We start from the raw sequence: 14,509 nt of genomic DNA on the forward strand, positions 1-14,509 counted from the left end.
GACCTGGCTCTGCTAGACAGTCCCACACTCTAGCTGAGACACGCTGGCTGCATATCCTGGCTCAGAGGCGAGCAGGAAGAGCTCACTACCCTCCAGCACCTCGTTCTCATTCCTGAGCAACAAGAATTTCATGCATTGTGAAGCTGGTAACTCGATGCTGTGTCTGGCATCCCAGGAGACCCCATTAGCACTTGTGAGGTGTCCCTGGGAAGTCAAGGGCTGCATCGAGCAGCAGAAGTAAATAGCTGACATTTGCAGAGATGCCCATCCCACAGTGCTCAGCACGCTAGGCAATGGACCAGTGGGAATCACTGCTTTCTGCTGAAATGCAGCCATGTCCCGCATGAAGAGAAACAGCTGTGGGGAAGAGCACAGCAGCCCTGCAAACCGCCTCAGGCAAGCGGATGAGAACAATCCTGTAGCCAGTTGAAACTGGAAGTAAATGTATAGATTAAAAAGGACTTATGCAAGGATGCTGGCCTGATTGTTTTGACTTTGCAAAAACTGTTTGTAAGGCTTAGAGCAGAGGAAAAGCTGGGTTGCCTGTAACCTGGGCGTCTTCCTAGTGTAAGAGATACAGTCAGATGCCTCCACACTCCAGCTATCCTTGATACTAACACAAGTCCCAGGGGTGGTGATCTGATGAATGCCAGAATACAAAGGTCACAGGATTAGCTAACTGGAGAATTAGATTCTAAGGTTTGGAGGGTCCTTTGATGGCTATCAAAGCATGAGATATGGAGGGCTGCTCCAAGAAATGGTGCTTTTTTTGGAAAATGCTTCTGAGCTCTGCCAGGCCTTTGGTTTAGTATAGACTGAGAGGAGTGAGCACCACTCAGAGAATCACTAGTTACTTCCTGCGGAGTTTGGCTTTGCCGAAGCCCAGGCCTCACTTTTCTAGCGTGGGAGAGCTGACAGCTCTCACTCTCAAGGTGATGAGAGTGTAGCATGGCTGTTTGACTTTCCTCCTCCTCTCAGTGTGGTGGCCATACCTTTTTGCTCTGAGCAGTAGGCTTCATACACCGTCTCAGTGCCTCCTTATCCAACCAGGCAGCAAAAGCTATATCACCTAATGAACAAGTGTCCCCTGATAGTTCTTCTGAAGAAAAGTCATTTTGTGACAGCTTTGTTTAGGGTGACAGTGAGACTTACCTCCCACACCGTCCCATTAGCTTAAGGACAAGAGCCATCTCTATGAACCATGAAGCTTGGGACATCAGCTCCAAATAAAGGAGCTGGCACTAGTTGCAGACAAAGATGTACCTCCTCATTCTGTCCCCGCACCTTGGTATGTTGATGCCCTCAGCACAGAAGAGGCATGCTAGCCTTTGGCTTAGGCTCTGGGTGTAGCTCAGTTGCCTGCAGGTTGTGGTGAAATTGTAGGTGACTGCAGACAGAGCAAGGGACAATGAATTTGCAAGGATCATGAGTTTGCTCCTAGAGACCTGGAAAGCACCAGTTCGTTTGCAGAATGACCCACCGTTACGCCCAACCCCAGAGCTTCCCCCTTACCTGTACTCGAGCCTCAGTGAGGTCTGTCCTCATGGCTAGCTGCTCCCTGGCATAGACATCTGGGTAGTGGGTCTTCTGGAAGACCTTCTCCAGCTCCTCCAGCTGGTAACTTGTGAAGGTGGTGCGGTTCCTCCTCTTTTTACCCTTGTTGCTCTCCGAGTCGGCCTTGTCCATGGGGCTGGGGAGGTCAGTGCTGGCCCTGTCCTGGGGGACTTTCACCCCGGCCTCCTTCACGCTGAGGTAGCTGCTGTCCATTCCCGAAGGGTCGGAGCTCGACTGCAAGTCAGCCTCTCCCAAACTGCTCTCTTTACCTATTTGGATGAGAGGGAGGGGAGAGGAGGGCAGGGAGAAGGTTTGAGGAAAGAAGGGTGGAGAGGGAGAGAGAGAGAGAGGAGGAAATGGATGTAAATCTTATGACCAATTAATTGGTTTGGGCAGGACACTCAACAACAGCAAAAGCAAATACTTTGACAGAGAGAGCAAGATAGTGACAGATAGTGATGGTGAGCAAGGATGGGGAAAATGAGAGACTGCTAATGATGAGACTGCTAAATGAGAGACTGGCACCCTGGGGCAGCAGCAGCTCCCAGTATCTGGGGTTGCCTGGAAGCCCTCAGTGCCTGGGAGGACAGAGACGAGGGATGAGCGTCACCTGCTCAGCGACAGGCAGAGGGGAGGCAGAGCGCGGCTCCCACTGTACTCAGCTGGGGCTCTTGGGGCCATCTGGAGAAGCATGGAGCTGGTCTCCTGCAGCTGCTGGCAGCGGGAATCTGATGGGAGTTGGACAGATCGAGTGCTGAAGCAGCCCAGGCTCGGTCGATCACTCCTGGACCAACTGCAAACAGAGTTCGGCTCCAGGATGGAAAGTTCCCAGCATCAGAGAGTGCTGGGAACTGAGCTTCGGGGTTCATGTCTGTTTCTGGCTGTGCTTGACTTAAGGCAGGAGATGGGTCTTTTTCAGGGCAGGCTGATCAAAGCCATACCAGCGCTGTTACATCTGCCCAGCCAGGCTGTGCTCCGGGGAGGGGAAGGGCCAGCTCGGGACGCTCCCCTCCGGCCCCCACTATGGGAGCTGGTCAGCTGACACGAACATCACTGCAGTCCTGACACGACCCTTGGGAGTGATGCGTTTGAGCGCCTGGCTTGCTCTCACACACATGCCCTGACAGCACCCTCCCTCTCCCTCCTTTGGAGTCCTGTTTTCCACAGATGGGGCTGAATCACACAAAAGACTGCGGTTCTTGCTCTAGGTCACAGGAGGGGCCCATGAAGATGCAGAGGGCCAAGCCCAGGCCCCAGAAGACAGTTCCCCAGTCACTCAACCACCTATATTCCCATGCTGAATAAAATGAGCTTCTAGGAAAAACAAGGGCAAACAGCAGGAACGTGTTGCCCTCAGTGGGATCTGTTTTTTGGCCATACATCACCTTGCAGCAGTGGCCTGTCAGGAGAGTTACTCCTGATTTACACCCATGCAACTCAGAGGACAGTTGCTCCCACAGCCTCTTGTTAGGACTCCAACTGCTTTCAGGGAGCAGGCTATGAATGAGGCTAATTGCCAAAGAAAAGGCTAACGCAAGAAAACTACAGAAAACCTCAAGCCTGAGCGTGAGGTAGAGTGAAACGCAGGGAGCCCAACCACCAGTCTCGGAGGCTGCTTCCTTGCAGATTGCCCTGAGCAATTAATAATTAAGTGACAGTGACAGGTCTGGCAAGGCGAGGGGCCACGGGCAGGCGCGCCACTCTGGGTGGGCGCCCCGCAGGAGAGACTGCTCTCGCACGGACGAGGAAAGCTGTCGTGGGGCGGCGAGCCCGGCGGTGGGCTGGCACTTCGAGGACAAGGGGGCTGCGGCTCCTATTTGCTTGCCACCGCAGCCGATCCACACAGTGGGCTTTCCCCAACTTGCCCTCTTTCCCAGTCCACAGCAGGGATATGCGTGGGAGCTGTGGCTGGGCGGCAGATGGCTGGGCCACCCAACCACCTGGGCTGGGGGCTGCACTGACCAGCATGGCACGGCCTGCCCGGCCATGTGCTGCACAGCTGTCCAGCTCTTGTGGACACATTTCTGCCTGGGATTTTTGGACAAAAAACATGGTAGCCCTACTACAAAGTTTAATTCTGAGCCTCTGTGCTCAGCTCCTAAAAGTTCAAAAAGGAAAGGGCGCAGCAGTACTTTCTGTCTTTGATCTCCTAACTGATCCAAGATTATGTCAATTAGCTGGTTTCTTTTTTTAAATTTTATTTTAATAACCTATTTTTAAATGTTCTCAGTCCAGGAATCAGTCTTCCTGGGAAACAATGCCACCATCCAGTGAATCTCCCTATTGGGAGATTTCCCTCAGGAGTCTTCCACAGCACCATATCCAAGCTCATCAGTGCTAGCTCAGGCATCTTAGCCTCTGTCTTTGGAAATCCTCATTTTTTCCAGCACTCATTCCTTGTTACACTAACATCATTTCATTTAATTCCTAATTTATTACATCTTAACCATTCTGTGGATGGCTCTGTGACAACCTCACAGCCAAAAGCATATGAGTGGATTTGTGACAAGGCATACATATCTTCCTCCTTTTCTCATTCTCGCTGAAAGACCAAGTCAAATAATTCAGATGAAAACAGAAGAATGAGATATAGCTGTCACTCCTAGGTATGAGGGCAGGAAGGCCCCATGGAGTTGAGAAAAAACTGCTTAACCAGTACAGAGGAGTGCAGGGCAGGACCAGGATTAAGATGTTGGAGATGGAGGAGCTATTTGACATTGACGTTTCCCCAGATCCTTCTGGGATCATCTCTCTGAGTTTCCCCAGCCCTCCTGACATGGGGGCAACAGAGATGGTGACCCAGCCTGGGAAATCATCCCCTGCGGAGGAGGATGCAGGCCACTCAGCATACCCTGGCTGTCTGCCTGCGCAAAGCCTTCCTGTCACCCCTCATTTATGTTAGGGGGTCCATCCAGCCTCCACCACCACCTGATTTTATTATCAGAAAAAGCACTTACTGCTTTTTCTGATACTGTTCTCTGAGACTTTTGAGGACCTCTGGGTAAAGCTCTGCCTCAAGACTCTCTTTGCTTTGATCCCGAGGAACATTTTCTCAAAATTTATGCTCCTATGGGGTTGGGACCAATGTCCAGGACACTGACTAATCTCCTTTCTCCTTCCTGCAGTCTGCGCTGACCTGTCTGTAGTCCTGACCTACTCTGGGTGCTCCATGAGGAATCCGACCTCTTTGAGGAACAGGCCATTTTAAAATGTGCTTGGACAATGCCTACTCAAATGGGGCTCGATGCAACAAGCTGGGTAAATTGCATGCTATGGCATGATATTTATTATTTTCAACAGTAATCATAATATAACAGTTCCAGGAAATCTACAGAAACTGCAGATGTGAATCAGTAGAGATGAAGTAATAAATAAATAAAAGTATTCCATGAACTTCCTTCCTTCCACCCATCCATCCTTTCTCTTTCTTCCTTTCTTTCTCTTTCTTTCTTTCATCGCTTCCTTCTTTCCTTCCTTCCTCTTTCTTTTTGTCAGGAAAATCAGGCAGCTCTCTCTCATGTCTTTATGATGACTGCCTCCCTAACACCCAGGCTCCCCGTGATTCCAGCAGCAGAAAGCACAAAATCTGAAGCCTTTCCTCAGGAGCTCCTCTGCTGCTACTTAGCTGCCCACGTGGCTCAGCTACCTGTGGGGAAGAGTCTGGCTTCAAACGCAACCTTGTGCCGCATCGTGAGGTGTGTATGGATGCTACTCTTTACTGTAAACCCTCCTCATGGGAGGAAAATCATCTCAAAAAAGGATAAAAGTCCATGAAAAAAAGGCATATGCAAGGGAAGTGCCTGCACTGACGCATACGTGTTATGTGGAGCCTACCCTACTCCTAATGGGACTGGGGATTAACTCATGCCCTGGACTGGTGCCACCTCATCCTCCCCCGAGCACTGTGTTCAGGGTGGCACCCCCTGAGAGCTTCACTGTAGGGCTTTAAGGCAACCAGAGCTCCCTATTAACCAAGGTTTTAACACCACTTTCAGTAGTGATCCCTTATGTCCCCCGAGAAGGTGGTCGCCCTTCGGCTTGAGGTCCTTCAGCATCTCCACTGCTTTGGTAGGGCGCCCTTGACCCACATAAACTGGAAAAGCCAATGCTCTGGGCTGCGAGGGTGAAACACCAGCCAGGCCAGCAGCCTGGCGGCCCCCACAGCTTCCTCTCCCAGCCAAGGCTGTGCTCAGTGGGTGCAAAGCCCCCCACCCCAAGGCAGAGGCCCCAGGCTGTGGGAGCATCAAGCAGAGCTTCCTTCTGGCCACCCAGTGGAGAGGATACAAGGTCTCCATGGGACAGCTTCTGCAGACAGGGGGGTGAGCATGGCCCTACAGGACAAAATATCCAGACAGCCCTGATGAAGGGGACACTGCGAGGCCATCCTGCCCCTGTGGTTATTCTACAGGGCAGCGCTACCCAGCTGGCGAGAGCAAAGCTTCCGTACTGCATGTAGGAGCATTAAACTAATACAGGGACACACACTTAATAGGCAGCCTCAGTCGCCAGCGACAAGTCCTGGCATGAAGGTTCATCAGAGGCACGTGCATCAGGGCCGTGGAAGAGCCACCAGTGGCATTGGCCAGCCCCTGCCTGCCCTGCACCCACACGGCTCCTCTCCTCTCCTGGTGCACCAGGCAGGCAAGCAATGGCTCAGTCCTTCTCGCAGTGACTATGGCAGGGCTGGAAAAACACACCCGCATGCACACACATGCGTGCACAAAGAAAACCTCTGGGTGTGATCTAATTTCATTGACTGCATAACATAAACTGCTGCTGGGAGCTAGGCCCAGGGCTTTCAGCAAAGATATTTATCTCTGCTGCAAACCATCAGCCTTGAGTAACAAGCAGCTCCCTTACGCAAGCCATGGGTGTGGGCAGCGCGCGGGGCGTCCCTAGCAGGGGGCACCCTGCCCCACTGACGTCAGTCCAGAGGCTGCTTAGCCAGATTGGCCGTGCTCGCTTTTATGTCCCCACGCTCCAGCCCTTAATTACTTGTCTTTGTTTAAAAAGAAATTCATCTTTCCAGACTCGGAGGACTGTGTATTCATGTGTTAGCCAGGGGGTTCCCGTGTTAAATGCAGGCCCTGCTCTCCCTTCCCTGTGAGTCCCATTTTTCTTGCCTCGCTGGACGCTGCCAGGTGACAACTTAGAAACTACCAGACGAGTTCATAGGATTTGTCTTGGGAGCTCACTGCTTTCCCAACTGTTTTTCCTCTTCATTTTGCTAATGCTCCTGTTTCACTACCTCACTTCCCTTTGCCAGGCCTGGCCAGAAGAACAGGCACATCTCAGTGTGCATGTGAGATGGGTCAGCGCTGCCAGCTGCAGTTTTAGAGACAGGAACAGCGAGACGCGGGCAGGGATCGGGATGCTTGGGAAGTCATGAGTTCAGCACAGGAGAGCCTGGCCTCCTCACCACCCACCATCTTCTTGAAACATATCACAGGGTGCTCGGTAGCCAGCAAAGCCTGACCGTTCCTGCAAAGTATCAGCCAGAGATTTGGTCTGGCTAAGCCCAAAAGCATCCCTCGGGCCCACAGGGAGACATCCTCAGGCCACTAAGCATGATCGTACACCATGAAAGAGGCAGAGGTTGCAATGTGCTTTCTGTAGATAACCAGAGGCCAAGATTCATTGCACCCTCTTGCATGTCCCTCCCGGGGCAGCAGCAGTACTGAGAGAAGGGTTAGATGATTAAAACATAAATTAAAGCCATAGTAGTGCTTGTAGGAGGACAGAGAGCTAAGCCTGCTGCCTAGTTTGCATACCCAGTTCTGCCAGAGCATCCCACCAACCGCATGCCTGTGCCACACTTCCCTCACCTGCAAACAGGCTCCCACATCACTATTAGCCGGTAAAATGATCCCTGCATCAGAATGGATGGGGTGCCTGCAGAATGGTCCCTACCAAGCCTCTGAGACCCGGCACGGTGGGCTGAAGGGGGCCCTGCTGCCTTCTAAGGCACAGAAAGATTGGGGAGGGCATGTATTCCTCCCGCTGGCCCTGCCCCACGTAAGCTGCCCCATGTAAGCAGCCCCCGACTGGGGCTTGAGGGTCCCAGGTGCCCAGAATGGGGCAGCAGGGTGAGTCCCCAAAGCTGCTCTGCACCTGGTAGGAGGGTATGTGCATGCTGAGGCAAGGCAGTTGCGGGCGCGCTGCTTCCCTGTGCTGGCGCCTCAGTGGCAGTCCCTGATAGAGAGGCAGTGAACACTACAACGGTCTTCTCCTGCTCTTGTTTCGGGCGCATGTAGTAGAGAGAAGCAAAATCAAGGAGGATAAGCCTGAAGAGAGGTAAAAGCAACTGCCCCTGAAATCCAAGGGCTGCTTAATGATTGCGCGGCTAGCAGTGGGGACATGCTACAAGAGGCATGGTCTGTTTTACCTACAGCTTCTGTGAGCACCAGCAGAGATTAGTTGTCTCCACAACAGGGAAGCAGGAGCAGGAGAAGTGGATAGTTCCTGTAGCAAAGCTATCTGCAACTCTTAGGATGGGCTGAAGGGCTGGACGCAGCGAGTATGGACGGTGGCATATAGAGGGGATGCGGTGCATCTACTCTCAACAGAGCACCAAGAGAGGCAACTGCTCATTCCCTAGGAACGGGATCTCCTGACCTCGAAACAGTCATGCTAAATGCTGGAGTGAAGCAAATTGCACACATCTGTATATAGATATGCCCAGACTTCCTGTAACTAGAGATGGCCTCAAAGTTTCAGTGTAAAGTTTGGGGTGTCTGTTTCTAATCAAACCTTGAGAGACCCTAAGATACATATTTTGAAGATCTGCATGACAAGGAGGTAATGCGAGCATCATTACACCCTTACAAACCTCATAGGACTGTTTGAAGAGTCCTTCACTCTTTAGGACCGCTTCCCTGCCTGGAGCAGCAGTAAAAGGGGGATATTTAAAGCCTTCCCAGGCTAACACCCTGCTCTCCCAGTGTCTCAGGTGCCTGTGGGGCTGGACCACCGGCACTGCCAGGACCTTCCCTAAGTCACCCTGTGTCAGTCACCAGTGAGCAGGGGAAACCCGGGGCAGCTGGGCACACAGGTCCCAAACATCATTGTACTGGTCTGCTGGGTGGCCTGCGGGCCGGCAGGTTTCACAGAGAGCTTCTCTTCCCCTCACGGTGCCCACGAGAGGCTCAACACTGCAACCGGTGCTTTCCCCGCTGCGGCCAGCTGCTCCGGCAAGGGGAGTTCCTCAGCCGCAGGGGCGCGCGCCAGGAACATACCTGTCCTCTAGCAGAGGACCTCCGGCGCTCCAGGGAAAGGCTCGTGAGGATCTCTAGCCGTTCATCCAGAGGGGAGATGCCTGTGTGATCCTACCCACGTTTGTCCTGTGGACCCCACTGAGAGAGGGATGGGTGAAGGAAACGCAGACCATGCTTCGCCTTTAGGCACCCCTGCAGCCCAGGGGGCCAGCCCCGGCCGCAGACACAGCGCACTGCTCTGCCGACACCGCTCCTGTGGGCAACAGGCTTTTTAACCACCTCGTCACAGGGTTTGCATTAACAACTCATATCTACTTTGTACCCAACAGGCGCTACTTTAGGATGGTGATGAAGTAAAATCTTCTCTATGATTAACCTTATCTATCAAATGCAACTCAGAGCAAGTTCGGCTTGGCACATCCACATGGCTGGGGAGAGTGGAACAGTTCACACATAGAAAGCAACACTGGGCTCAACTTGAAATGATGTCTCCCTCCCAGCACGATGCCGGTCACCGAGGCTGGCCGGTGGCGGCCGATCCGCTTCTGAAGTGTGTGCGGCGGCAGCGGCTGCCGGGGGACGCTGCAGCCCCGGCTGCCCTGGGCTACCTCCCTGCTCCCTTACGAAATGATGCAGTGGCCGTCTGCTTTCCTGCCAGGTACGAACACAGCAGTTCTCTCCCTGTCCATGCCCTGATCTCTCTGGCCTTGCTACACTGGCCGTTTCACGGTGCCTCTCCCCGCCTGCACAGCCATGATCTGACTCTTACTTTTCATGGTAATGATGCTGTTCTTTCTTTGTTTCTTTTTAACTCTCTATTACAGATATTTAGGAGGGCTTCTTAAAGCCAGTCCTGGCTCTTAACGCCATTGTCTCAACAGCTGCTTAAATACAAGTGCTAAAGTTTTCCCAAGATATGGTTTAGGCCGCATATTCTGGATGCCTTACCAAGGAAGAGTTGCACAGCCAGCACACCTCCAGGACTCAGCCAGCTGTAGTAACCTTATCCAGTCCTTGTGATCTTTCCCTAAAACATACTGAAGCTATTATACCTTTTCCCACATTATCTGTTGCAGCCTTCTGCCTCCTGTCTGTCATTGCAGTCATTTAAAAGCCAAACTACATTTTGGGTTATATAACATAAAATGGAGCGGCCGGATTTTAGGCGTACAAAGGCCTAAATCCTTAGGTTTATTCCTATTCAGGGAGTGAGCATCCTTGCAGTTTGCAGATGTAAAGAAGAATTTAAAGATGGAGAGAGGACTCAGAATTTCACAGCTCAATTTGGCGTCACAGATTTTATTAGCAACGATAGGATATTTAATCATACCTTCTCTCTTGGGTCCAAGAGGACAGTGACATTAAGCAGCATTCTCCTCTAAAATGCAGCCATCCCTAAGGTGTTTAGCTCCATAGCTCTGCCATAAGCAGGAAGGCTACAGTGACTGTCTAAAACTGTGGGAGGAGACAGGCTGAGTGCACAGCTGGAGTTAGACCTTAGGGGATGGCCTGTTGCCTGCAGAAGGGCCCAGCACCACCACAAGATGCTGCTGCTTTAGGCTGATACTTCTGCAGGAGACATGCTGGGGTCTTGAGCTCTCTAGGAAAAGTGAAGACTTTAAGAATGACCCAGAACTTGGTGCTGCTCTCCCATCTGCCAGCTTTAATTGTAGGGTGACGAAAGTGACACCTTTGATTTATCACGTGTGCAAACAATCCCCTATAGGTAGCCAGAAGAGGAGGTGGCCTGTGCCCTACGTTTGCTTTCGGTTAGCTCCATCCATGCAGGAGAAACTAATATGAGCCAAAGGGCTAGAGGAAGAAACAAGTCACTGGACGCAGTTTGGTGCATCACCTCAAAGGCAGCCAGTTTCCTGAAAGACAGGGACAAAAACTGGCTCCTGTCCTCCCCTATCTGACAGCTGGGTGCACTGTGGGGTGCCCAGCTCCTTTGCCAGTGCAGCAGCTGGGAACAGCAGCAAGGGGTTTGGCCTGGAGGTCAGTAGGAGAGCAACAGATCCATCAAGGGCATGACTTTTCAATTTTTTGACTCATAGGGTCCTTACACTGCTTTAGGAGGTTCACCATCACTAGCTAAGAAGAGCTAGCTAAGAAGATCCCCTAGCTAAGAGGGTCCATTGGGATCCTATTTGGCTATACAGGGGTGTGTACCTGTAGAAAATGATTAGGAGCCCACAAATCAAAAAGGAACAAAAAAACCCACAGGACTGGATAAGAGAGGAGGTTTTCACAGCCTGGGAGTTGCACCATACAGGACTGGAGCACCCTAACTGGGAGCTCCGGGATGATTTTGAGTGACTCAGACTTGAGGCACTGAGTAAGCAGATTGCAAGTATGTGGCTGAAACTGGACACTTCCCTAGGAGTCAAAACTGCCTTAGTCCTGGCTGCATGTAGGCCCTCTTGCGCCTGGCTGGTTGTGTTTTGCTCAAATAATCACTGATTTCTGAATAGGGAATCTAATAAACGTTACGAGTGCTGCTGAGAAGTTTGCAGCACAGCAGCCACTGAGGAAGGCTGCATGTGTGCATATGCATGCGTGTGTGTGTGTGTGCGTGTTATTTCTTTGTGGAAGTTGGTGGGTTTTCTTGCTTTTTTCTGAACTGTTTTTTTTCCCATACAAACAACTCTTTTCAAGGGCACATACCACTTTATTTTCTGATTATCTGAATTCACACACCTTGTAGCTACTCGGGGAGAGCTCAGCATCATCAGTATAAATGCAACATGTATTGCTTGCTCCTCCTTCATGCTATTTAAAGGACACTAAAATCACTTACTTCTATATAAATAAATCAATTCTGAAAGCTCTGAGGGGAAGCTGTGGCTAGAGTGAAAGGGCACAGTTTATGCCCCAAATTATTCCTCATGTGGCACATTCATTTGAACAGCAAGAAAGAGCTGGCTAGCAAATTTTGAAGGCATAAAAATGCTTCTAGCAACCTGCTCTAACTGAGAATCACTTCCTGCCTCTTTCAATGCAATATCAGAAAAACAGAAAGAGCAAGAAAGTGAGCAAATGTATTGCCATTGCCTCCACCGGGAGAAAACAGAACTGCTTGGTTGCATATCATGGTCTCTTCACTACTGAAGATGAAAGGAAACTACAGTTTACCTCAAATATTCTGGAGCTGGGGATCTTAGCTGTCTCAGATGAACCCAGGGCTTTCTCAGTGACCTGGCTCTTTCCTCTCTCACACCTAAAGGTCTTCAGTGGCAGCAGCTAATGACACGGTGCCTTGGAGCTGTGCTCCTCCGTGCCAGCGTCAGCAATGAGGTGGCATTTTAACTGGCAGCAGAGGGAGGTGACAGGTGATTTTGCCCTGGGCGGCAGAGCAGCAGCCAGACCACAGCAGATCTGCACAGGCAGCCCCACGCTTAGGGCACATGGTAGTCAGCTAACTGGTTTTCAGTGCACCTTGCTCTCTCTGGATTACGTGCAAAGTCTTGCTCAAAATTATAATAGTTAAGATGGATTAGCTACTGCATTTTAAAATGAGACTTGTATTTCCCACTGTAGGCATGCTACAAATAGCTGGGAAATAACTGCGGCTTTTGTGCCATATCCCGCTTATTTGTCTGCGTCAAGTTGTGTGTGTGCACCAGAAGCCACCTAGCACCTTTGCACTGATGTACCACCAGTGCTTGTCTGCCAAGGAAGATGGATGTGGATGAGGCAGGCAAGGATCAGTGGGGGTCTTGAAAGGAATTTCAGTTTCCTTTTGGCTCTGAAGTTGTTACCATTTGAATAAGCAGTCCCCTCCTTCCAAAGCAATTGTATGTAGCCTTTTCATGGCCATGTCATCTGAGGGTCTCGGTTTGTCTCAAGACCCTCAGAAACAGCTCCTCATGGTGGTGCAGTGTGAGCACCTAATTGAAATGGGAGTTGGGCACCTGAATACCTGTGAAGACCTGAGTGAGTGCTGAATAAGACAAAATACGGGAGCTCATTAAAAAAAAAAATCAAGCATCATTAATACATAATGAAGCATTGAATGGGTTCAGCTAAGTCATAGACTCATGCCTGTAGCCATTTACTAGAAGTTAAGTCCAAAAATGCCCACAGATCCTGTCTTGGTTAAATGAAACACTGAACTGACAAGTCCCTGTGCTGCTTGCTGAAATGTTTTTTTTTCTACGTAGACAGTCACTATAAGCAGCTTGGCATTTTGCATCCCCCAATGCCACGAACCAACATGGGGCCTCTGTCTCGTTCCACTCTAAGCTGAACGTCACTAACTGGCCATCAGCATCCAGGAGAGCGTCCGCCCCTGTCTGTCTTTCTATCTCATCTCAGTTCACTGAGGGCTGTGTCTCCTTCAGAAAATCTGGATAGAGCAAGGTTGCTCTTCTCCTCTTTGGAAGTTATCTCTAGCAGAGTTGCATTAGGATAGTTGTTAAGGTAGCCAGGATTCAACAGCCCTCCCTGCTCCAAGGCCTTATAAAATCAGGATCTGTATCTGCCACAGCGACACCTTGCACTTGGCTAGCGTGCTGGGGGGCTGCCAGCATGATGGCAGTTGTGCATTCAGCACTTGCAGAAACACTGCAGATTTTTCAGATGTGAGTGGTACGGGAAGAGGATGCAGGGCACAGGGCTAAACTCTGACTCTGAGAAGAAGAGCATAAGCCTCCCTATCAGATGCAGATGTGTACATTTATCTTAACCTCACCCTTTGGCTGCTGCTAGTTGCTGAAAAGATCTCTTGCCTGAGCACTGTAAGACAAGAAGTGGGCTCTTTCCTGCAAGCTGCCGGCTCCTCCAGAGCTTTGCCCCACAAGCAGCGAGCACCTCCGCCTTCCCCAGCACATCCTCAGCCGTTTCCCTGCACTGCCTCATCAGGGCCAGGCGCTGGGCAAGCCGCGAGTCTGCTCCGTCAGGGCGAGATGGAGGCAGGAGCCACTCACATAACTTCTTTAAGCACGGTCCCACTGCATATTTCCTGGCACGCTAACTACACACCAAACGAGTCAACGCCAGCCCTTGCTTATGACAGTGGATATAAATCAGCCATCTGGTCACAGAGAGATAGGCAACGCTCCTTCTCAGCCAGGGTGCAAGCCTAGCAAGGCAAAACCACCTCAAGGGGTGTGAGCTTGCCCTGATGTCTGATTACAGCACAGTTTAATTCCTTGCTGCCAGCTTTGAAACTGATTCACCCCATCGTATACGCCTGTGCCTGCCTGGACAGTGTCCGCACGGCTGGTCCGTCTGTCTGTCTGTTTCTCTATGTCCCTCTGTCTGCCTGCCTTACCAGGGGAGCTGTTGCACAGCGGTGGCAGGAGTGCATTGCTGAAGTTCAGCTGCCTCCCAGAGGTAACTTTAAGTTGCCTGCTTTGTGCTGCTGGTTACACAGCTGAAAATGTAACCTGAACTAACAGGCAGAGCAAATGGGCAGAAGGAAGGAGATTAGAGCCATTTTGTCACGAGCTGAGCAGGAGCTCAGCTGCCTTTGCATTAGGGAGTCCTGGTTCAAATTAGTGACAGACAGACTTCAAAAGCCTTGCAGACACTGTCCAGGGAGCCATTGAAAAGGGGTACGCCTGGCTGCAGCCTAGCCACGCTACGGTCCTAATCCAGCAAAGCACTTCAGCATATGTGCAACATTGGACTACTCTTCTGCGTAAAGTTAGGCAAAGGCTTATGTGCTTCGGGCTGGCAGTCAGACGAGCCCCAACAAATCGTCCCAGCACAGCTCCTACTCTAATTGTAGTGATTCC

At 51.1% G+C, this 14,509-nt stretch overlaps 1 protein-coding gene across 1 annotated transcript in view; it reads right to left on the reverse strand.

Annotated features, from left to right (window-relative positions):
* The window catches only part of ALX4 (ALX homeobox 4), a 47,839-nt gene that overhangs the window by 11,904 nt on the left and 21,426 nt on the right, over positions 1 to 14,509 (reverse strand). Inside the window, exon 2 of the mRNA XM_068945567.1 lies at positions 1,513 to 1,823. Within this exon, the coding sequence (XP_068801668.1) occupies positions 1,513 to 1,823 (311 nt within the window). The remainder of the gene's footprint in view (positions 1 to 1,512; positions 1,824 to 14,509) is intronic.

This window comes from Struthio camelus, chromosome 5 (genome assembly GCF_040807025.1).
Source record: "Struthio camelus isolate bStrCam1 chromosome 5, bStrCam1.hap1, whole genome shotgun sequence".
NCBI classification, from domain to species: domain Eukaryota; kingdom Metazoa; phylum Chordata; class Aves; order Struthioniformes; family Struthionidae; genus Struthio; species Struthio camelus.